The sequence below is a fragment of the Streptopelia decaocto genome (assembly GCF_964273445.1).
Source record: "Streptopelia decaocto genome assembly, chromosome: 20".
NCBI classification, from domain to species: Eukaryota; Metazoa; Chordata; class Aves; order Columbiformes; family Columbidae; genus Streptopelia; species Streptopelia decaocto.
This window is the reverse complement of record NC_138675.1, coordinates 5,089,849-5,114,777: the sequence shown is the minus strand read 5'-3', so window position 1 is coordinate 5,114,777 and position 24,929 is coordinate 5,089,849. Positions and strand designations below refer to the sequence as shown.

The 24,929-nt window shown below is 50.5% G+C and overlaps 1 protein-coding gene across 7 annotated transcripts in view; it reads right to left on the bottom strand.

The window, feature by feature from the left end:
• SAMD11 (sterile alpha motif domain containing 11) overlaps positions 1-24,929 on the bottom strand; it is a 97,625-nt gene that overhangs the window by 23,995 nt on the left and 48,701 nt on the right. For 6 of the 7 annotated variants that reach the window (XM_082070029.1, XM_082070030.1, XM_082070032.1 and 3 more), the window contains 3 exons: positions 20,599-20,723; positions 8,664-8,756; positions 2,653-2,817 (listed from right to left, as the gene is read on the bottom strand). In XM_082070029.1, the coding sequence (XP_081926155.1) occupies positions 2,653-2,817; positions 8,664-8,756; positions 20,599-20,723 (383 nt within the window). The remainder of the gene's footprint in view (positions 1-2,652; positions 2,818-8,663; positions 8,757-20,598; positions 20,724-24,929) is intronic. The other variant, XM_082070031.1, reaches the window with a different exon arrangement.

The following is a 24,929-nucleotide window of genomic DNA, read 5'->3' as shown; positions in this document are numbered from 1 at the left end:
GCGCTTTGTACCGGCACTAATAATTTATAGCCCGACCAGAGCCCTGTGGTGTGGAGACAATCCAAAATACACCAAGTTTTGTCTTGTCAACGTTACACGAAAGAGTCTGTGCAGACTCCTTCTCCCCCCTGCCCACCCCAAAACCTCAGTGTGACCCCTCACCTAACAAATGCTGACGAGACAATTTTATCATAATCATAAAAAATACGTCAGGCTTTTAATGTAATGAGCTACTTTGCTCATTAGGCGGGGGAGCAGGGGCGATGCCGGTTGTTCCGCAGCACACGCTGCCTGCAAGGACACATTCTGCATGTCCAGCATCACCGGTGCCCAGGGCTCTGTCGTCACTGTCACAACACTGGCACACATAACGCATTTTGTGCTGAACATATGCTCTGCTGTATTCAACGTGCTCTACGCAGACCTGCATGTCATGGTTGAGTATTTGCACATCTGCATGTGTTACCCTTTTGTGCACGGTGCGTGTTAAGATACTGTCCTCCCGTGTACGGTGCTTGTGTTCGTGGCATGTGCGTGTGGAAATTCCAGCTTTGTGGTGCGTGGCTTTGCCCTGGACCTGTGTACCACGCTCGCAAGAGCCCTGCACCTCTGTAATGTGTGGGACAGCGGAACAGCGCGCACCGAAGCACGTGCCACGCTCGCTACAGTGCTCCTCAGCGCGGGTTTACACCATGCCCCTGCTGATAAGCAAATCCTTACTCCACAGAGCAAGGAATTGCCTTCTTGCCCCCAGAGAAGCCAATCAAATCAAGCAGAGTGGAAAAGCAGACAGCCTCTTCATTAACCTAACAAGGAGCCCTGGGGATTTACGCTCTAGACCAGAGATTCTCCTCCAGCTCTTGCTGGACGCTTCGCCAGTGTTTGCTTGTGCTCCCTCCCTGGATCACGCAGGCAGGTACGTGCCAGCCCTCTGCACTTTGGGTAGGAACCAGCACAGGGGCTATGGATTCTTGCACAGCACGGCTTTTCCATGAGGCTTCACCCCTCTGCTTACAAGACTGGAACAGCATCACCTCTTCCATCTCCCTGGCTTTGCCTGATCCAAACAGCTGAGTTTCTTCCCTCACCATTCCCGGCTGCATCAGAGGACTCGGGTACAACACAGGGCTTTACTCCAGACCAAACGGAGCCAGTGCCCGCAGCCTGTGTCCCCGAGAGGGACGGTGAAGGGTCCCCAGGCTGAGGAACCTCCGGCCTGGGCAGGGATGCTGCTGGGCCCTGCGCTCTGCCCAGTATCAGCTTAGTGCCCTCTTTAGGCACAGAGCAGGATGCTGCAGCCAGGCTGGATTTAGCCTGATTCCTCCACAACCGAGGCAAAACCTACCAGCAATCCTTCAATTCACACAGGACCCATTAGATCCTGGTTCTGTAGGACCCTTATCCCCTCAGGACAGCACACCAGCCCCAAAGGCAGCAGCATTGGACAATGCTAGCGGTTAATGAGGAAGCTGCTTCAAGACCAGGTTTTAGATACTCCTCTCCTTGCATTAACATAACTGCACAAGCGCCAGCCTCCTTTTAAAGAGCAGAATGGCAGCATCGTCCCTGGAACACGGATACCGGTGCAGAAACACTCCTGTGCTGCTGAAGCCTGGAAGCAGCGGACAGGCAGGTACAGAGGCACAATGTGCTCTGCACACAACAGGCCCTGAATAAAGAAGGGCTGGGAGGTCCCTCAGCTATCACTAGTGCCCAGCTCAACCCCGGAGATCCACACCATGCTAGGAAGGTCTGAGCATAATTTCTTAGCGCTGGCAGCTGAGACCTACAATGTTCTTATTGCAATATTCTGAGGAAAACATCACCAAGTGACTATACACTGGGTATAGAAGAAGTTTTCTCCCTTTCAGTAACCCTTTTCCTCGCTTTTCTACAGCAGATCTAGTTTTGGATACTGATCATTCTTTGGTGATGTAAACATAATTGTTTTCAGTAGATGATGCCATGGATGAACCGGTCCCACTGACTTCAGCACTCGCCTGCTAAGCTGCCTTCACTGCAACTCAGCTCCATCTGCATATTTTAATTGTCCGTAAAATCATAAGACATCTAATTCTCATTAAGGTGAAAGGTCTTTAACATCAATTTGTACTATGTCTGTGCACAGCAACCATTGCACAAACTTTCTCAACCTAGCAATATCAATGCTTAACTGAGTCCTGCAACATCATCTGGCTGTTTCAGATCCCATCGCTAAGGGCAGGAGTCTCTGGCGCTGCCTGCATCCCACAACCGCCCCGCATTATGCCAACCCTCATTCCCTTTGCTCCACACTATGACCCAAAGACTTACAATAAGAGATTCTGAATATTCAGATTGACACAAACTCTTGAAACAACGGAAGAAAAGGATCCCCCTTCACCACCATTGCAAAATACAAAGCAGTGGCGTTGCAGCTAATAGATTCCAGTAAATAAATGCATAGCCCGCAGAGACAGCTACGGAAGGCATTAGCATTTATAGATAGTGGGAGAAACAGCCTGTAGCACCACCTGTATTCACTGCATGATAAACATGCACCACTGCGGCCCATAAATCCTCCTCACGCACACAGGGCTTAGGGCCATCTTACAAGCCTTATAGTGAATGGCAAAGCGAGCCCCTTCTCGTCCCGTTTGCAAGAGCCCGTACCTCCGTGGCTGGGCACGGCCATGCTGTTGGCCAGCTGGTACAGACGCTGTTGCTGCTGCTCCTCGAACGTGCTGTGCTCGTTCAGCGCCGACATCATGCGTCTATAGTGCTCTTCTGGGGTCATCTGAGTCACCGAGTCCTCCAGCAGAGGCGTGTGGGAGTTTTCTGAGGAAGAGAAAGATTGGGTCTTTTTTTTTTTTTTCCAGAGAGAAATACAGTAGAAAAATCATGTAAGTATAGGGACAGTGCAAAAGAAAGGGAGGTAGAGGGATATTAGCGCAATTTCCCACAACTCTGTAGTGCACCCACGGAACTTGATGTACCAAGCTGCCAGATGCAGCTGTCCTTGTGCTCCAAGATGTACCTTTATATGCGGTCATGACACACCTACAACTGATAAACCTTTGAATATATGCACGCTTATATACAGGAGAGTCTACAGCATCAATCGCCAACACCCAAGACTCACGAACATTTTTTTCCCCTGAAGCAACAAGCGTTACTTTATAATAACACAAAATTACCAGCAAGCTCTCTACCTCCAAGGTGGCAAAGAGGACAGGTAGGATGAAAGAGTTCACTGAGTTCTCATCCTTCACACCTTAGGGAACGTTCTTTTTTTCAACTATTAATAATACCTGATCAGACACACACCTCTTCCCCTCACCTCTCTCTGAACAGCCCCAAGGACACCACAATCCAAGAGATGCTCGTGCAGGTGACGCTGACAACCCCACAACGCACAGCGGTGATGGTCCCCCTGGCCGGCTCGTGGGGGGAAGTCACAAAAGCAGGTTGTTTCAGACCTGTCCATATGGCTAAGCACCCCGAGCTCATTAGAATCCCACCCCACATGCCTACCTCTCCATCCTCCCGGCACAACCACCCGGCCCAGGAGGGAGGAAGGCCCTGCCTGCTCCTTGGGATCCCAGTCCAGCACTCAGGGAGATAAAACCACAGAAGCTCCGTGTTTACTGTAAGCAGAACTCAGAGTAATTACCATTCTCCACCTTGGCTCTAACACTATTTTATCTTGGATCTTCCCCCCAGGCAAAACCTTTTCATTACTGGGAGAGGAACTCCCAGTAACAATCTCAACAGGCAGAAGGGGGGGGGGGATGGGCCCCCCCCCAGACCACCACTGAGTTCAGTGCACGACAAGACCACCCCACCGTGTGCCCCAGATTCGTGCTCCTGCACCCATCTCATCTCACAGAGTCCCTCGGGGCTCACGGCAGGTGACTCTGCCGCCAGACTGGCTCCGGAGTCAAGGTGGTGGCTCCGAGCACAGGACACTTTCCACCAGTGTCACCGCTGTGACAAATATGCAGGTGTTGGACACCTTGCTGGGAAAAGAGCTGTGGATATCAGGGGAGAGAAAGGCCCCACGGCTATTCAGAAAAGAGCTTGTAGCAAACAAATACGGTCCAAGAGATGGTATGTGTAAAATATGCCCTGTCACAAAAGCTCAGGGACTGGATCACTTCTGCCTTGGCCACAATGAGAGGCCAGTAGCAGCAAGTGCTGTCTGCCACCAAATCATCACACAACATACAGGGGCTCAGATTTGGGGGATGCAACCTTCACATGTTGTAATGAAACCACCTCCCCGCCAAACATAGAGGGGCTAATAATATATAAATAATAATAATTAATAATAATTAATAACAATTAAAGAGTCAAAGTTTCAATAACAAAGGGTTGCACCACCGGCTCCCAAGGCGCTCTCCATCTGCAAAAGGAGTCCCCCCAGCTCAGGTCAGACGTCCAGCTCCAAAAGGATTCTCGCTCAGCACAGCGATTTGTGGCTGCATCTCCAGCCACTGATCTCTGCCCCAGTGACAAGCATCTGCATCTCGGGGACCACAGGTTTCCTGTGTCCATCACAGGTTCATGGCCTGGCTCAAGGAGCTGCTCCCCACCCCGCACTGTGCATCGCACTTTGAAGCCAGATTCAAAGAAGGAGGCTGTGCAAGACACCATCCTGGCTCCCTCCTGCTCCCAAACCTGCCAGACGCCGTGGAAGGAGCAGGGAGATGGGGGCAGAACCCCCTTCCATGTCACCATCCCGCCAGGTCACTCTGTGGGACAGACTGAACACCCTCCTCCGCTCTTTTGCCGCTCCTGCCGCCTCCCCCAGGAACACAGAACTGTTTCAGTTCCCTTCTGATGCTCTTAACCAAAGGTCTAAGGAGCAAAGCTGCATGCCACAGACCTGATTTAGAAAAACACAGATTCCTGCCCCCCCCAGCTGTGTCATTAGGGAAAAGAGGGAGGGGGAAGGGGATTTAATAACACTTAATTACCATAAACTCTATCGGATCAGGCACAGAGCAGATTTCAGGTGCAAGGAGGGGGGAAAGAATGAGGGTGGCAAGGGGAGGCTGAGAGGAAGGAGGAGTCTGGGGAAAGGCTGGATTTCCACACTTAAAACTTGGAAGATTTCGCATGACTCAGGCAGCGATAATTCCAGCTCTGCTGCAGCTTTACTGTCTGCTTTTGTCATTACCAGGGGGTAATGCGGGAGACTGATCTCGCCAAATCTCTTCCAGCCGCCAGGTGTGAAATGGACTCTGGCACAGGGAGGCACAGCCCAGGAGGCGTCTGTTGGGCTTCTCGCTCTCCAGCATCCCTCCCCGTCCGCCCCAGCCAAGGGGAGCACAGCTCTCCCGCCTCCACGAGCACCGCAGGGTCCCCGTGGCAGCAGCCACGGGGAATTTGGGCTCTCAGACGACACAAGTTCTCTGCTCAGCCTGAAGGACATGTCATTGCTGCACAACCTTTTATTAGGTTCATCCTCCCCAAGCAACCCCAGGCAAGCCAGGAGCTCCCAGCCTGCCTCCCCTGCTTTGCTACAACAAACCCGTGACAGGCTGAGGTTCCCTTCACCAAAACACAGGAACAGCTCCAGGAATCTGCTGCAAAAGCATCTCACCCCAAGTTCAAAGCCAGATCTTGGGAGCTGTAGGGTCTGCGTTGCCTGAGCTGTCGTCTGCCAGGGCAGACAGGACCCGTGCCCAGTCCCACCACAGCCAGCAGCACGGGTTTGGGGGGCAGTGAGCTTTTTAGCAGGAATGGGGCCAAACATTGTGTCTTCGTCTGGCCTAACTGGACAGCTGCCAAAGCAACCAACATATCGATATCCCCCCCAAAATGAAGAACGAATTGGCAGAGGCTGGATCTGAATTGCTCAGCTTTAGTCCAGCTCCGGTTCTGGTCTACTTCATTCACCAAAGATGCAGTAAGATTTTGTTTTGTTTTAAACGATCTACAATAGCAAAGAGAATGGCAGAAGGAGCAGCATATGAGCTCATCAGCCCACCCCAGGGGGTGAGCACAACATTGTTCCCTACGTGTGTTTTCCAGCACTTAGTCCAGCCTAGTTTCCAATCTTCCCAAACGACGAAGCTTCTACCAGATTTATTTCTCAGCAGTTCAAACAGGAATCAAAAATACTGATTTCTCTCTTTTTGCGGTCGTTCAGTTTTATTTCACGTCTCGAGGTATCGGAGAAGCAGATCTCCAGATAGGCTGTTGCTGCAGGAGTGAGGATTTTCACTTGGGGAATTGTCTCCCGGGGAGAAAGCTTCCTCCGTGACCTGCCAGCGCAGCCCTCGCTCCCAGCCTCTGATATGCTCGCATTTCCATATTAGACGCGAGAACATTCTGCTCAGTTTGACAGCAGCGCCGGCGCGGCCCTGTTTCCACCGAGATAGGGCTCTCTTTTGATCTGCGGTGCGCGCACGGCGAGCGCCGGGAAGGGGGAAGGGAAGGTGGCTGCTGCCCTGCTGGAAGGGTTTCCAGCCCTACAGGTGTTTTTTCACTCACCCAGAGAGAGGCAGTGATTTACTCGGCCGCCTCTGTTCCCCTCGCCTTGTCGGCAGCACGAGACGTGTCATGGGCGCAGGGTCACCTCTCCTCTTCATAAGGCCGTTGGAGACAACGCAGCTGCGCCCAGGGCCAGCGGGTGACGGCAGAGCGGGACAGCGCCCACCTGGGCTGGGAACCACCGCAGAGTGCCAACGGTGGAGGAGAACCAGCACGGGAGGGCTTCGCGGGCTACGGAACGCCAACGGGTTCCTGGTTTCCCTTCCCACTCCTAAATCACGAACTGTGCTCCCAGCATCTGGGTTCCAGCCAAGCTTGGGGCTCGGGCACCATCTCAGACTTTACAGCACGAGTTCCCAAATCCCAGGCAAACAGCTACTAAGGTCCATGGTGTCTAAAAATGGCTTGTCACACAACGTGGATCCTTCCGTTTCCAACCAGTTCCTTGCTACAGAGCTGGGAACACGGGGATCGTCTGCACTGGCCATAGCCCCTCCTTGGACCCCTCCTCATAGCATGGGGTGGGGACATAAAGGCCCCAAAAGCACTGAAGTCTCTGCCCCTGTTCAGCCCCTCACTGTTCCGATGGGATTCTAACATCAGCCACAGTGTCGGAGAGAACAGGGGTTCCCCAATTGTCTAATGTAATAAAAAACAGGTAACATGGGACACTAGTAACAGGCTCAGCTCAGAATTTCCATTCTGTCTCACACTCTTTTAAAGGGCAGGGAAGGCTTTCTGAGAAAAAAGTGGAAAGCGAAAGTTTGCTTTGATTCAGGCCTTCCTAGGAACCCTCTACTAATGAGTCGGGGGAATCCCTGCGTCATTTGGGCTTGAGGAGCAGGATTTAGGTCCCGAGTGCATGCTGCAAAGCCAAACTTAACTGCCCAAAGCCAAACTTAACTGCCTCACACAGCACTCGGCCCACCCAAGGGAACAAAAATAGTGGGAAGGGCAAAGGAAAGAAATGGAATGGGGTCATTCGAGCCTGTGCTCCCACGGTAAAAACAGCCATTTGGGCAAGTTCAGCCACTTTACCAGGGTGAAACCAAACTCAACACTTTGCAGTTCTACTTGTATTGAAGAGTTAAGAGGCAGGAGAGGGTTACGTGGAAGAAAAGATTTAGTACGTTCTTAGGCAGTTTTAGCAGTATTATATTAAGTGACACTAGGATTCAACATCTCAGAGTATGCTGCCTTTCAAATCACAATTTGGGGACAAGGAGTCAAGAAGAGTCAATATACAGGAACATTTTGTGAAATTAGGATGCAGAACATGTCCCTACAATGTATCTTTATATAAGATAATATAAGGTATGTAGTTTAAGGCAGCTTCAGGTCAACCTGCTGCAAAAGTCCCCTTGGAGAGTGCCTGGATTGGTTATGGAGAATATACACCTGGAAAGCGCCAGCTGCTGGACTCCAAGCCCATGGAACAGGATCCAGCTTCAGACAACCAGCCTGCTTTTATTTTTGATTTTTCTTTAATGGCCAAAGAGTTCAGGTTAGACACGGCGATTCAGATGGCTATTACTGACAGCTAATTAGTCTGAACTTAACAACAAAGCTCTTAAGTGAACGGCCTGCAAAACCTCATTTATGCAACCTCGATACAAACTCATTAACTGCAGGCTCCATTACCCACTCCGCTTTGCCAGCCGTAAAGAAAGTTTAAAAAATCATGTTTACGGGAAAGAACCACAAGACAAATCAGGACATCAAAAAAACAAAGCCCTACACCGAGAAACCTTCCGCAGATTCCATCTCTATAGGAACAGTGTCATAAATGCATGCGAAAGAACTAGGCAGCCTTATTCTCCCTGCTAGGCTGCTTTTTTTCCCTTTAAAGGAACAGATACCAGCATGATAAGCCTGTGTGTATCTTTAATATAAAAGACGTAATCAAGACATTCTCCCTGAGAAGCAGAAACACCCCTAAAACCCACCTCAAAAGCTGCAGCTTGCGCTTTTTTTAATCGTAAAACAATTATTGTAATCAAGCGGCAACCCCTTTCTCGCCTGCGAGGAGATAAAGCCCAACGCGCTGATGCGCCCTCCGCGCGATCCCCCAGCTCCCGCAGCACAGCCCCTCGCAGCCCTCCCTCCTTAATTTCAATTAAGTTCCACTCTTAAGAAAGGAGAAGAAAGGGGAAGGGGAAGGGGGAGGGAGAAGCGGCACTTACCCTTTGGGGACTCACTTCTGGCTTTCTTGCTTTCTAAAGGACACTCACTGCTGCTGTTGGGAGAACATACTCTTCTCTTGCCTAAAATTTCATCTAGAAGAGAGGTGAGAAACCTGAGTATCAGATAAGGTTGTACTTTCCTCTTTGCAGAAGCAACCAGAGAGACTTCGGTGTTTTGCCTCTCTCCCGCACACACAGACACACACACACGTATTACAGGCAGAGGGAAAAAAAATGAAAGTAAGAAAAATCATCATCTTGAGAGCCTTGATCTGCTTTCCTAATCACGCAGCCCAAAAGCACGTAATGACTATTCGCACACTGATCAATGCAACGTTTTAAAGCGATAAATTCTGAATCCGGTTGATTTCCTTACTGAGTTTCATCGTTTGTTCTGTTGCCTTTTGTCCCCTTGGTGTTTCCACTCCTTTCATGCCCTGATGCAAAGCAACCGGGGGAGAGAAAGGGGAGGAAAAAAACAACACGAAAAAAAGCACAACAGATCTCGGAATCTTCCTACCACAGTATCTCTCTCTCTCTCTATCTCCCCCCCTTCCTTCCCCCTCCTCCTTCAAAACCTCAAGGTCCTCAGCAATCTTCCCCCTCTAGATTGTACGGAAACACTCAAGCCTTTTGCATTACTGCAGCCCTACAAACCAACACCAAATATCTAATATACAATTACAGCGTCCCCGAACAGATTTAAAATCAATATCCTCCCATAATAACGCTGGGGAAACTGAAAGCATGATGTTGCATATGGGCAGGAAGGAAGGGACTGTTTGTCACTGCGAGCATCAAATTCTCATCTATCAAGGGCTTGTTAAAGATGCAGTATCTTAAAAAAAATAATCTCACAAACAAGCACCATATTTGAGTAAGTGAACGCTGCATCTGCCTGTGAGTCAACACGCATGCAAAGCTGCCGCAATTTGCCCAAAGTGTGTTGGTTAAGAAAGATTACAAATCCCCTCGGTGCTATTTATAAGAACAACACAATTATTTATGTTCCAGGGGACGTATTCAGCCAAGCAACTGTTCCTCGGAGTCCCAATCGCTCCACGCTACTTTGAATTCAGCCAAGCGAGCGCAGGCTCCTGCCCTGGCACTGTGTGGATCGGGAGCGCAGAGCCGGCTCGGCGCTGCCCTTCTCCACGGAGCAGTTCTGGAGCGCCGCAAAGTTACGAGCGGCGTTTCAAGGCTTTACAGAGCGCGAGCCGCCTCCGATCTTATCTTGCCGTGACCCTGCCACCCAGCCCGTTAACAAAACTGGCACTCGGAGACAACCGCAGAGGCTTCGCAACCACCCACAACCAACAGCAACGTAAATACAGCGGTGTTTGTTGTATACAACCAGCAGACGGGAGAGGACCGAGTCGGCCAGTGGCAGCTATGAAGTTTCCTCAGCCCTTCACATTCCAGGTGTTGAGTCAGCCTTTCCATACAATTTGAATTTTATCAAGCCTCCTGCCTCAGTTTACCCTTTTAATAACTTCTCCAAGGCCACAAAGAGCGTCAGCTTGCCAAGCCAGCACCAACGCTAGGAAGTACCTGGCCACCCAGCACAAACAGAGTCACAAGCTCCCTCCCCACGGAACTCTTCGTTCTTCATGCCGATTTTCCTGGAAATGTTAAGTCTGATGCTGCAAACCCTCAGCGCTGGAGGCCAAATCATATATCCTGCTCAGAAGTGTTCGCATCTGGGATCTGTGGTTTTGAAACAACAAAGTCCCGTCGCTCTGCTCACCCCTCCCAGCCTGGGCAGGAGGCAGCAGAGCCCACCAGGGTTTGTTCTGATGTACATCAGGCGGAAGAGACTCCATGGAAAAAAAACACAGTGACAGAAGCACCAGTTCCATGTGACAGCAATTAGAAAACGAGCAGTAAAGATTCCTTGATTTCACAGCTCTGCCAAGGCACCTCGCTACCCTCCTATCGCTCCTTCTCTCCTGCGATTCCACTCCACCCCACGCACCCATCTGCCGGCAGACGGCGGCTCCGACTCCACCATCCCTGCTCTCCCCAGACACGTCAGCGGGTTCCACCGCGCTCCCAACCGGCTGCACGTCTGCAGGGAAAGACCACGATCGCACAGCAACTCCGCGACAGCACCGGCTCCACCAGCCCCAAGCCCAACCACCTCCAAAACAGCCGCTTTTTGGCACAAACGTGAGCGTCCGCGCCACGGGGAAAGGTCCCCGATGACTTTCAGTCGAGACTTGAACCTGGCGCTCCACAGAGATCCCACATTAGTGCATTAATCTCTAGGATGATCTGCAGCATTTTCATTCCAGCATCTCAGGTTCACGTTGTACCAAAACACCAAATCCCACACGCTGAGTTTGTATTTAGGTTGGCCTGTGACAGTTTTTATGGCAGTCAGATCACAAAATGAAAATTTTCCTCCTTTTTTTGGCCTTCATTTAAGGCAAAGTCCTGGGATATGTGAGAAACCGCCTCTGCCCCCAGAGGTGTGGGGACTAAATCAATGAGATATACAGTAAGCAAGGAAAAGGGAATAATTATCATCAGTAGCCAGTATTGAGGCTCAAAGGTCTAACAATCCACCCCAAATTTACTCAGTCAGTGGGAGAGCACAGGGCTGAATATCAGTCGTTTGAATTCCAGCCCAGTGTTGTAAGAAGTCGCACACCCCCCTCAGCTTTCTCAGCTGCAAAGCAGGGAAGGGGCAGGTCACATTTTCATTAGTTACTTAGTGAACTCCCAGATTCCAGGGTAGAACCTAAATGGCAATGTATTGTGTCACAGCACCAATCCCTTCCTCTCTACAGCTTAAACCACATGCACGGCTTCAGAAAATCGCTTAGGACCGCCAAACACGTGCCCTTTTACAGGACCCAGACTCTAAATTCATCCCTTTATGTCCACCTGCCATTCATCCACCCATCCTTTGCGCTCGCACACAAAGAACCGGACAGTGGCTGATGGCATTGGGATGGGAGCATCCACAGCCCATCTCCCCTGGTCTTTGCAGCAGCAAAACCAAATATGTTTTGCAAATGAGTTGGCAGTGGGGATTCTGGATGTCTCGCCGCCCTCAGAGACGGGTTGTGCATTCAGAGTACATTGCTACTCATTGACCAGAAAGCCAGAGACAGCTGTTCCAGCTGTTCACCTTGGAGGATGGGGAGGGACGGGCGGGAGGCTTCCCCTCAAAAAACAAAAATACATCCTCTTATGTCTCCTCTCTCCTGCCTTCTACAGAGCATTTCAGTCAAAATGAAGCCAAATCAGCGACGTTCTTTAATATTCAAGCTGAAAACGAAAGACATTATCAGTAGAACTGTTACGTTATGAAGCCAGACCAGGCAATGACGCAGGGACGGAGCTGCAGAGGAAGCCCCAAGCATACTGATCACTGACTGTCCCCGGTACAACACACCCCCTAGGTCTCACACGCAGGTCCCCAGATCCTGCATCACCTTCAAGGCTCCTGCTGGCCCAACAAGCAGCACAGAATGTAACCCAGAGAGGTTCTGGGAAACAAAGTCAAATATTTCCCCCCACCCCCCCAAAGATCTAGAAATCAAAGTGGATTTTTTTTCCCCCCCTTTCATGGGAAGAGAAAGTCCAGCACTCACCTGCTGCAATTCTAGAGCCAAACGTGAACAGAGACAGGCCAGGAAAGCAGGTCGGCTGGAGGAGGACGGCAATTCCGCCCCCTGACAGAAACATCACCCAAAGGCTTTGCAACCATAAAGAGAAAGGATGCGGGTACGGACCATAAAATGAGCTTCTGTACAAGCCAGGGTTTATCTAATCACAGTCCTCTTTGGACTGGAGACACATCAAGTAGAGGCCACGGGTGGAAACGTCACCTGAAGTATCGGTGCTCTGTGCTCCGGCACTGCCTCTAATCCTCAGCAGAGTCATGTTCACCAACACATCTAAGAATCCTGAGCCTCATTATCAGCTTTGAAGAGAGAACTTGGGAGCCTAAGTCAGCCAGGAAGATTAGAAAACCTATCTCTAGGTTTTCTCAAAGAGAGAGGGACTGTACCTCCACTCTTTACAGCAGAGAAGACGCACCATACGATGGAGGGTGCGAACTGAGCCCACGTCCCAGCGACTGGACACGGGGTTTCACCTGGAGAAACGACAAGTGTGAGGTGGTCACACCATTTTTGCTCTCCCAGTGCTGTTAAATGGGTGGGATTACAGAATGAGTCCAAATTACAGCCAAGGACTTTTCTGCACTGTGTTATGTGCAGACACAACGGGAAGAGATCAAGACCTATCTCATGCTCCCGGCCCATATCGTTGGTTTTGCTCCCAAAGCTTCTTGGACCCAGAAGTCCTGAGTAAACAACGAACTGAGCCAGCTTCCATGGGAAATCATGCAGGCTCAGCCAGCCAACGTGTAACAAGAGTCCTCTTTCCACGTCCTTTCACATGGTTTTAAGAGGAGAAAAACATCCTCCCTTGCTCTTCACTCCCTCATCAGACTCAAACCCTGGGGATGACAATTCCCACTGACCAGTCTGAGATGTCTTGGCAGCATCTCCGTTTATTCAGCTCTCCCCTTTCCCTTGGCACAAACCGGCTGCCACCAGAGGAGCCGCTCAGCCTGTCCCTGCGCCGAACGTGACAGGTTTGCGGGGACCCTGGAGACCTGACTTCCCCAGCGATGGGCTTGTGCCTTTGTCAGAAGCACCAGCGGTTTGCCGGGTCCCAGCAGGCCCGGAGCTGCGCTCAACAAAGGCCGGCGGGCTGGGGGCCGCCAGCGGCTGCACGCAGCGCACTCTGCCCGCGCACCGGCCCCGGCCCTCGCCAGCGGGAATCAATGGAACAAAGGGAGAGTGAAGCACAAGGTCATGGGAATAACGGGCCGTAATTTAACTGAGGGCAAGGAGAATGGAAAAATAAATAATAAATTATTGGGGAAGCGGGGGGAAGGGAAGCAGCGGGCTCCTGGAACTTGGGATCCTAGAACAATACAAGTGCACTGCAGCTCATGGGGCAGGGTTAGTTCTAGCAAGGGAGGGGGAAATACGGCTGGATCTCAGCAAAGTGGGTGTTCAAAATAGCTGCAAAATAAAGGTAGCTTAACGGCTTGAGGGACACTGCAGGCAGCAGGCTTCAAACCTTAGCTATTGCACTGGGTTATCTCGTCGTTCCTTTATGTCACCACATCTGTATCTATCTGTTGGTTGTCATTTAGATTGAGATTGCAAGCTCTCCGGGGCGGGAAGCAGCATCCTTTGGCTGGCTGCGGTACCAGCGTGAACAGCAGGAACCGCAGAGCACGCTGGGCACTGCTGACTCCGGACTGTCCCCAGCCCAGACCAAGGGGTCCACAAACGGCCCCTAAGCATCACTTCTCAAGGTTCCTGTGACAAGAGGCTTTTGGAAACAGGAGGAAACCAGGAAAGAAATCAGGGGGAGGAATGGGACACACTAATGGTGTCTTACTACAAAGCAAGGAGGATGCAATAGTGAGTAAGCAAGTATTTTCTCTTTCCTACTCACTTTGAGACAACTTAACTTTGGCAGAATGGTTGTGCACTCACTCAATATCAGAGAAGGACTCTGATGGTCAAGAGCCGGTGCCCATCACTGGCTGATCTCAGTGCGTTACACAGAAATGAGCACCCAAAGGCAGATCCAGTGTCACCCACCCCTTCCTAAACGTGAGTTAACCACGGCAGATCTGAAAGCTGCAGGCGCATGCAGCAAGACAGTAGTTGAGCAGAAGGATTCCCAATGTCTAACATCATCAACCGTCCTTTCCAGGCGTGAGGAGCAGCCGCATCCCCTCTCAGCTCTAAGCCATCTGCCTTTCCTCCTCCCATGCAAACAGCAGCCTGCTCCTTCCCCCTCCCTGCGCCGCTTCATGTGCCTGGCTGCAAATACGCACCTGAAAGGACTGTCCAATATTTCAGTTCCCGAGGAGCGAAGCAGAGGGAGGTGCAGGTCATGCTGGAGCCACCATCCCCTCTGTAATGAGGCTGTTTATTAGAGGAGGCGCACCAACATCCCCTTGTCTCCCAGATTCTCACAAAATTCATTTTTACAGCATGCACCAAGCCAGAGGAAGGTGGTAAATATGCAGAGTATGAAAAAACACTCACAGAGAGGATATACTGCACTTGAGAGAGAGATCTGAATTAATTTTATATGCTGCAGAGAGGCTTTTTAGCAATCGCAAACTTGTGAATCCCCACTCTCTTCCAGAAAAGATGTAAGAAATGAGGCTGGGGGGGGGGCTGGAAGTCCAGGCCTTTTGGAGACTTTCTAGAAAGGAGCCTGTTCTAGTGGGTAAGACAGAAGAAGAGGGAAGCTCGTTAAATCACAAGACTTAAACCCGGTTCCAGTAAGGATCAGGTTCTTCTTGAGGGACCACAAACCTCTTGGGCAAAGGCTGTTTGGCCTCAATTTACGTATCAGGGATAAAAAGCTATGAAAACCGGCATCATTCCTCTGATAGGTACCTCCCTCAGTCCTCCGGCCGCTCCTTCCACAAGCCTCCCAGCATTTCTTCAGAAAAGTGAACGCTGAAGATAGTGATTTCTAGAGCCGCTGGTGGTGCTTGTACCCTTAGCACCATTTAAATGTCCGATGGCACTCATCCGGCCCCTGAAAAAAGCAGCGCTCCTCCAGCCCGTGACAGCTTTGACAGCCAGACTCCTTAATTCCTTTTTCTTATTCCCTTAATCTGTCATCTTTATCAGGCCGGGGAAGTGCCAGGCAGCATGCAGGAGCCCCGGCCCCGATCAATCTCCACATTACAGCTGACAGAATGGTGCTAATAACTTATTGATCTCATGTTTGCCAAGCCCTACTGGGGCTGAAAGGCGGCCATTGATTGGCTTGAGGGAAGGAGCCTCTCGGCTGAGAGCCGAGCGGAAAGAACCTCAAATTGTCTTCTTCCCAAGGAGCCCGGAGATGGAGAGAGGGTGGGGAAGGGAGAACGGGGACAAGGGAACTAAAGAGAGGAAGAGGAGTGAGAAGGATGAAGGTGCATATGTGAGAAGGGTATTAAGAGCGCAAAAGGAAGGGGGGGAGAAAGGGGTTGAGAATCAAAGAAATGCGAGGAGGAGGGAAAGGAGCAGGAAAGGGGGAAAGAGCAAAGAGAAGGAATTTGGAACAAAAAGATTGTGCAGAGCTGACAAATTAATGAAATAGCGAGTCGCCCCTCTTCGTGCTCACAGTAAACCATTGATAAGTCTTTCCTACGCCCGGCCCTCCATCCTAAGTCAGGTCCCACGCCTGTTCACAGGTGACGTGAAGCGGCGGCACCGCTGGCTGCCCCGCCGCGGGACGGTGTCAGAGCTCTGAGGCATCAGCCTGGCGTGTGGCGGGTCAGGAACTCGCTGCCTCCCCTCCCTGCAGCGCCAGTGGACAAGGTGCCACATTACCATCCGTACTGCATTTCTGTATATAACAGCAGTGAGATGTCACCACACTGATGATTTGTTTTCAGCTCTTTACCAGCTGCCTGTGAGGCACCTGGAGGAGGTGGAAGCAGGGGGCGGGGAAGAGCTTATTTTTGGAAGCAGGATAATCTTGCTCTTCCTAGAGATGTAAGGAGAGATAGAAAGAGTGGGTGTTTATTCCAGCTTCAAAACCACAACACGGACTGGCCATGAGTTTGGTGGCTGACCCACCTGCCAGAATAAAGAATAAAACCTTACCATTCACAGCAGCAAAATCCCGTGTGCTAACCAATGCTGCAAGTGCTGCTGCAGGGCACAGCAAAAGGAAACGCTCCCATGTTGGGCCTTCCCATTTTTCCTCCACCTCCCCAGACCCGTGTTGGTGTTACAGAGGGATGCTGGTTCCCACCCACTCCCACAAGGCTTCAGAAGAAATAAAAATGAACTTAAGGAGAACATGAAGGAAGGACAGACCTCCAGATCCAAGCCAAGAGGGTGAACGGCACTGACGGACGCACACGTTGCCCAGGCAAACAACTGTCCTTAATGGTGAAACACATAAAGGTGGCTGGGCTCACAACTCCTAGATGCCCATTTGGTGCTGATTTTCTGCTCAATTTAAGGCAGTAGTTCAATAAAACGCTTCTGCTTTTTGTTGTTGTTTGGCTTTGTTAAACAAAAACATGTCTGCATCCTAGCTCATTATCACACGCTCAGAAAACAGCCGTTCACTGTGACTCTGTCTCTAGTCATTAGCTACAACAACCCTGATCCCAATTCTTTTTCAACCCCAATATTAACTGCTCATTAGCAGCTGAAAGCTCTGGGTCTCAGTGCAAAGCCAGATGAAGGCCCCGGGCCGCCCTCCATGGCAGGCACAGAGTTCAGGGATCAGCCCAAACCAAGTGAGGCAATTAGTTCCACCAGCCCCAGATGCACGTGTGTGAGCACCAGCACCGCCTTGGCAACAAAAATTCCAAGACCAATTTTTGAATGTGAATCTGTTTACAGTTCACTCCTGAAGCTTCTCCCTTGCTTAGTCAACAGAGCATCAAGTGGAAAGCTGAGACAAGAGCATTAATACAGAAGAAGAAATGACCTCACAGAGAGAAAAGAGAGCTATCTCACCATGTTCTGGAGACATGCAGATGAACCCTGCTGTTCCAGGAGAAGCACCACGTATACGTGGCCTCCAATGGAGTGGGACTCCTCGAGGGACACAGGTTCTCCCTATCGTGTGTGATTTCCACAGGAATCATCGCAGGTTAAAATGCAACTATACTGGTCACACCACTGCTCTCAGGCTGAGGCTCTTGGGGTTTGTCATCTCCATCGCATTGACCAACAACCCCTAGAAAAAGCCCAAGCTCTCCAGGAACACCACTGGAAATCTGGCCTTCCGCTGCTTCCCACACCAGAGCCAAAGAGGCCGCTCACCCCTGGGGAAAGGGTCTTTGATCCACACGCAGTCCCACATGCAGAACCCTGGCAAATCGCTCGCTGTTTGGTGCGAGAGCTGATATTCTGCTGTGTCTCCATTCAGCGCCCTCTCTCAGACAACATTCAGACATCGAGCCGACTCCCTCTCATCACAAGGAGCAGAAGGAAGAGAGGGAAGATCTACCACGTTCCTCCAGCATCAGCGAGCCTGATCCCTCCACATCCATCCCCGCAAACAGCCCTACTGCCACCGGAAAGCCACGAAACCTGCCGCTGCAGAACGGAGGGTATTTGAGAAAGAGGAGAAACAAACAGGATCTTTGCAGGGGGGAAATAACTGAGGGCTTTGGGCCCAGGGCTCTCTTGCAACATGCCAGTTCAAAGCCTAACGCGGCGTGCAAAGCACACACATGAGCCGTGGAGCCCCGCAAGGCCTCCCGCGTCCTCCCGCACCCCGGGCGAGCCCTGGCAGGCTGCATTAGCCAAACTGGATAGAGGGGATTGGACTTGTTTACAGACACACCACTAGCTGCTTAACGGGGCTCTAAATCCGTGTTTGATGTGCAAACCCTCAGCTTTGCTCCTGCGCCTTTGTCAAGCAGCCCCGGCTCTGCTCATCCTTGTGTGTGTGCGTCTCTCTCTCTCAATTAAGATTAAAAGCGCCTTGTGCCATCATCCGCTCTCAAGGTAAGCCCCTCCGCGGTGCCCGCTGTACCCTGTCTGCTGCCTCGCCTTTATCTGATCCATTTGGAAGCGACTTTTATATTCTCATTAGGCTCAACGCCTGCCCTGCCCTCCCACCCGCGCGCTCCCCCCGGGGCGCCTGAGCACACTTGCTCTACCTTTGCAGATGTTGTTAAGCCTCTTACTGAATCTCACCAGCGCAGGCTGCCTCGCTATGTTCCTAAGGAACCACAGACCCCATTATACGTACTTTTTCTTTCTTCTTCCATTTGGCATTATTACATCCCCATCATGACTGCAATTTAATTAGCTCTGGGCATCACCAGAGCTTATTTCTCCAGGTAGGCTCTCCACGTGCTCCTCCCAAGCGTGGTCCTGCAGGCTGCTCAGGTGGAGCAGCTCCTCTCTTCTCTCCAGAGGCAGGAATTCTCTGCCCCAAAGCCAACCCTACCTCTCAGTATCTGCATTAGCTACCTCCAGGTTTAAAACAAACAAATGGAAGATCTGGCCAAAGAAGTAGGAGATTAAACTGGATATAAAGCTGGATATAATCCCAGTGTAGACATAATGTATATTCAAAAAGAGGAGCTAGATATCATTTTGACCAACAAAGAGAAGCAGAGCTGGCAGAGATGCAAGCGCCCCTCCGTTACGCAACATTCTCTGGTTCTTCACAAGAATTTACTGCTCTTTCAGTAACAACCAACACTTGCACGCTTGAAATTTGCACAACCATTTGGTGAACAGACATTTATCCAGAAACCAGATGAACCAGTGCTCTCTATTTTGCGTGCACAAACACTTTCACTCCCCAACACCAACAGAGGCAGAAAATTCAGAAGCGGCAGAAGTTTGTTCTGAAAAGTCTGAGAACACGATACTAACAACAGTCAACCCAGCGAGAATGAGGGAAGAATAGCATGAGAGGGTGCAGATGGGTAGAATTCCAAACCAGCAAGACAGATTTCCTCAGCCAGTTAAGAATTCAGAGTTACAAACACAGGGCAGCTTTTCCCGAAGCCCAGAGCCCCCGGGGACCTAAGGAAATCCAAGTGCATCGGTGGTAATTGTAGTAAATCTGTAGTGCCGCAGAGCCAGCCCAACACACACAAGTTTGCTCCGTGATTAAGAGATCTCTGTAATACCTTGAGGTCCCCAGTGGGCCCAGGGCAGCGAGACACAGCCAACATACACATAAGAATATCTCAATCATTACCGCAGCCGGCGGTGGCTCCGGAGCCGATCGATAGGGCAATTAGATTTTATCAGTACGCGCCTCTTGGCCACCGGCTTCTGCTGTTGCTGCAGAAGGCCCGGTTGCCCCGCCAGCCCTGGGTCTCCAGGTGTTCTACCCAAAAGCACTGCCTGGAGCCAATTTCTGCCTTTTTTTGTACATTTTGGCTGTTGGTATTCTCTGTTTCCTTGAAAGGTCCAGTATCAGGGGACACTTCAAACATGGGTTCACCTGTCAGCTGTTCTTATCCAAGATGTCTTGCTTCGGTACACACACTAGCGGGGTGCACAGCATCCCCAACAACCAAATACCCTCCAACGCATTCCCCAAGTGTATCAGACGTGATGCTCCCTTCGGATCCAGGGTTAAGTTGCACAGTTAACAGAATGACTTACAAGAAAACATGATCAAAACCACAAACATATAGACACTTAGCAACGCCCTACAGCAAGATACATGGAGAGATCCAGTTCTGATTTGGAAGGATGGGGATCATTCAATGCAAAAAACAGCACAACTCCCAATTTTTTCCCAATTTTTATTTACGATCAAAAGCAAATGGTAGATTCTGCAAACAGTAAACAGTTCTCTAGATTCTTACCAGCGCATCACTTGTTGACTGATGCGTATCTACCACCAAAGCATCCTTGCCCCCAGCTCCAGAGAGTCAAGGTGCAGGATCCAAAAGGAGCATTTCTGGTTGGACCATGTTAAATTGAAACCAGGTAAACTACCCAAAAAAGCCAAGTAGCACTACAAAAGCAAACAATCATGCTCACAAAGGAGTTGGCAGGCACAGAGGCAGCACAGGGAACCTCTGATTAATGAAATTACAAATCAAGCCACGCTCTCTGCAAGGCCTTTCTGCTTCGCTTGACACTAACCCTGGGGACATTTCACTTCTTTGCTGGTGCAAGCTCCTTTGCCAGTAGTTTAACACAGACCGCTAGATTTGAGAATAACACAGGGCTGAGATCTCAAAAGGACTTTAACATCACCATGAAATCCCTGCCTTGTTAATCTTTAGCCAGAATACTAAAAGCTTTCATATAGCTCGCTCCAAAGCGCAACACAAAACAGCCACAGGAAAGAAAACAACCGCTGGAAAAAATGAACAAATGAGGGACTGAAGAAGCGGGAAGTCAACAAAGCCAAACCAGCAGAACCTGCTCCTGCTTACCTGCCGCTCCCAAGCCAACGTCGATGCTGTTTCTCTTGAATTCGCAGCGGCTCTGGGTCTCTGGCATAACGAGCTGACGGCTCTGATGCAGGTTGGAGATGATAGTGGAAAGGTCGTTATCGCGGCTGCAACAGAGCAGAAAAGCACCAAGTTAAGGAAATCCTATTTGCCACCACATAATTGATTTTTGCGTGTGTGAGCGCACGCGAGATTCTGCTGTTTGCCCTGATAGAGCTGCATGTCGAGAAAGCTTCTCCCCCTCCTACCCACCAGGTTCCTCGCTAACCTCCTCTAGATTTGGGGAGCGGAGACCAAGCGCAAAGCGCTTCCCAACCAGCACTCTCGCTTCCCATCAAGGGCTCTGCAGCTGCCAGAGCTCCTGATTTCAGCTTTGCCAGATATAACTTGCGTGGGCCAGAACTTACATCTCAGATGGAAAAACTGAAAGTGTAGGAATTGGCAGATCTATTCCAGAATTAATAGGAAACTTGAGCTGAAATAGCTGATAGTTTTCTATCAGTTGCCATCCTTCTGTTCTTAAAAAACTAAGTTTTTCCATTCTGTCGCTGTTGGAACACAAGACTACTTTATTTACATAAATAATAGTTTTTCTTTTTGGAAAGGAACCCACCGCGAAGCCGGACAGCAGCGTCACTCAGAGCAGAGGGTGCACATTTCTTTACAAGACTGATTTTCAACTCTTCACTCTAACAGATGCTGAAACGCTCTCTTCTTTCTGGGACAAGAGAAGGCACTAGAGCGGTTCAGCATGATTTTGCCTGTTATCCTTGCATCAGATCACTAAGTAGGCTTAAGTTTAGTCTTTTCTCCTTCCATGGAGAGGTAGAACACAAAAAGACGTCCGCTGGAGCAGATACTGCAGTTCAGCTGGCAAATGCTTTTGCTTGCAAACTGCTATCCACTTGCAAAATATTTCTGAATAAATGATATAGGAAGAACAAGCTAAAACATATACATGATACTAAATGGAAATGCTGGAACGCCTCCCTTTTGTTTGTTTGCCGTATATGTTAAATCAACCATCCTCCTAGCACAAGGTGCTTGCCCCGAGCTAAATGCGGCTATTTTTCTTCCTCTCCTCTTTGTAAATGGAAGATGACAGCCACAAGAACCAGAGACACTTAGGAAAAATGACACATCTCTGGAACGCCGCCCTCCCTCCCGCACCCCCGCCTCTACTCACAGGACGAGCGGCCCCAGTCTGCGCTGCTGGGACACGCAGCACATGACCAGCAACTCGGTGGCGCGGAGGAGAGTGTCCTCACCTGGGAGCGGCAGGACAGCACGGAGGGTGCATTATCTGCAGAATTACCTAGCAATGATCTTCCCTTAAATATCCCCCTCTTATCCCCCTTACCTCCTCCCCACCTGCTGCACCCCCACCTCTCCGCACCGGCGAGAGGAGCGGATCTGCTCAAATGCTCCAGGGAGCCCATCCCCGGTGCAGAAGCAGGGGCTAATCTGTCGTCTAGCTCACTGCTAATCAGATAAGTTTATGGCAGAAAGTCTTTAGACAGAGGTACTTTCAGCGGGCGTCTGGCTCCAGATTTTCACAAGATGTAGCAGACAAAAACAGCCTCTCGCTTCAGCAGCCGCCGTGTTCCCTGCTGCTCCCCCCGCCCCCCACCTCAGCGAGGATAGAGGATGCTCAGATCTCAAAGCCTTTGAGCGCCCATTGCATCTTCCTCCGCTAAACCAGTTCAGATTCCTCCTTATGCAAGCAGAAGGCTAATTACTTAAGCAAGCCCACAGGTGAGTGGGAAGCCCATTTCTCCTGTGCCAAGCAGTTTTGGGTCTTATCCTCTTTTAGCTGCCACCTTTAAGATGCATTATGCAAATATTTTGGTGTCTTAAGTCATTTATGGGATTAATGTGAAGTGATTATCAGTTCTTTTTAATCATGCCAATCAATAACTGGATGTCAGGGACAGAGGACAAATGCAGATAAACGCTGCCATCAGCACAACGCTCAGGAAAGGGCGGAGGAGATGAGGCGGGAGGCAGAGGGAGGAAGGCAGGGAACAGGGAGAGAAAAATGGGATCATTACATCTTCGCATTTGCAGAGCGTCTTGCATCCCAGTTGAGCCCAAAGCACCTCTGATATGTAAACACATTAAGAGAGGTGCGAGAAGGAATTGTTTTATCCACCGCTAACATGTAATGACCCCGCTCTGGAGAAGAGCACAGCAGCTCCTGAGCAGGACCTGATTCTCCACAACGCAAAGCGTGCAGAACGCTGCGATACATCCACTGTCAACTAACACCAGGTTTATGTGGATGGAAACTTTTCCACACCAGAAGTGATACTTTTCTTCCCCAACTATCTTGTGTTTTTAGGAGACCTACTATGACCTTAAAATTAATAGTATCGTGGTATGCAAAGGTGCATTAGCAAGTTGTAACTCCACACATGAGTAGATACCCCAGAGCTGACCAGGACACTCTACAGGCTTTGAATTCATCTCAGTCTACCCAGGCAGTTAGGCAGGATCCCAGGAAAACATGAATTTGCTGGAATACCTTTGCAGAAGGCAAACTGAACACCAAGGTGACATTGAGAGGAAAGGGAAGCAGCCCTAGAGATAACGCAAACAGGCTGAGACAGCTTTTAACACATCGAACTGTCCCCAGGAGTTGGTCCTTTCGCCTCAGCGCATGGGAGGTTTGAGGCAGCCTTTGTGCTCTGGGCTTGCTCCACACCTGGCACTATGGGAGGCAGCTCAGAGCTGGGGCTCGGCCTTAGTATGAGAAAAGAGAGTGAATGGTAGCCAGAGCTTCTTATGAAAAACAGAGATACCTTTCTGTGCAGGTGAAGACTTTAAGCATTTTTTAAAAACACTGTAAGCCAAGCTGGCTCCAGCAAATACAGCTCCACGCAGCAGCAATCAGACTCCAGAGACTGTGCAGACCCCCTAATAAGGGTCATACTTGCGTAAGGCTTGGCTTAGACCACAAAGGACTTTCTACGACCATGCTGGATCAACAGAATGAAACGTCAGCTTTGGATCTCCAAGCTGGCAACTCTACCTCACCCAAGCCTGCAGAGATGGTAGTAAACAAACATCACCTTTACAAGAGACCCTCCTGAACCTCCACAGAGCAGCTCCAGCCTGGGCAAACTCCTTCACAACTCAGCCCTGCCCAGGCCCCCCGAGGGGAACGCGCGGCCACAACACCATCACCAGCCCTGCAACGCAAAGCAGGCAACACCTGCCTCATCCATTTGCCATAAACATCCTAAAGAACGCCCAGCAGATTTCTCCATAGAAAACAACTATTTGAAAAACACAATCCATCGCTTACCTTCCCCTGAAGACAAAGAGCAGCACAATGTTCTCCCTCGGCAGAGCAGCCCCAGGCTGAGCACAAGCGGGCAGCACCTGTGCTGGGTCAGTGCCCACACCTGCGCACGGCCGCCTCCGACACCTCCCTCTGAGCAACTGGGCCCAAATTCCTCGGCCCTGCTCCCCATTCTTCACTCCTAACTGCTGGCTCTGGACTTTAGTGCCTGTGTCCTGTGAAACAGGCTCAGCCCAGCACCCACCAGTCCGGCCCATCTCGCAGACCCAGCTCACAGCAGCAAGCTGAGCAGTGCAAAACGCCACCCGAAGGAGTGACAAGCACAGAAACGAGACCCCCTCCTCCAGCCCAGGTTACAGGGTGTTCTCTGTGTGTTCAACTTGCTCACAATGCAGGACAGTGTTTTCAGAAGACTCTTGGGGAAAAGGCTGTTCCTCTGGGCTTACACAGCACCCAACCTGCTCAGAGGAATCCTGTCATATACAGAACAGGCAATAAACTCATGGGCTGAGGGCTCCAGCAGGCTGAGCTGGTGCGATTAAAGATCCTTCCCTTGGACGGAATACAACAGGCAAAAGAAAATCCAGCTTGTGGGACCTCAGGGCAAGATCCAGAACACACACTTTGGAAATACCAACATACATGTAGCGATGGCTAAAACTCGGCTGCTTGGCCTGGCACGGTGGTTGAGGCAAACGAACTGAAATGGATGTGACAGCACCTCCTCTAAGTCCTCACCACCGATAGCACGACTCCTGCACGACCTCAGCGGGAAGGAGCCTGCATGGAGAGCTCTGGGGAGGGCTGGTCCTTCCATATGGAGGATTCCCCCATCTGTGTGCTGAAGCCAGTAATTCCCCCCAGGTGCTCACTTGCAGCCCCAGCAGGACAGAGTCACACTCTGCTCTTCCTTTGTCTCGTCTCTGAGCCGCTGCTGGGTGCCCGTTAATGCGGGCGCTCCCCAAACATGCACTGACACATGCACACACAATCAGATTAAAGGTCTGAT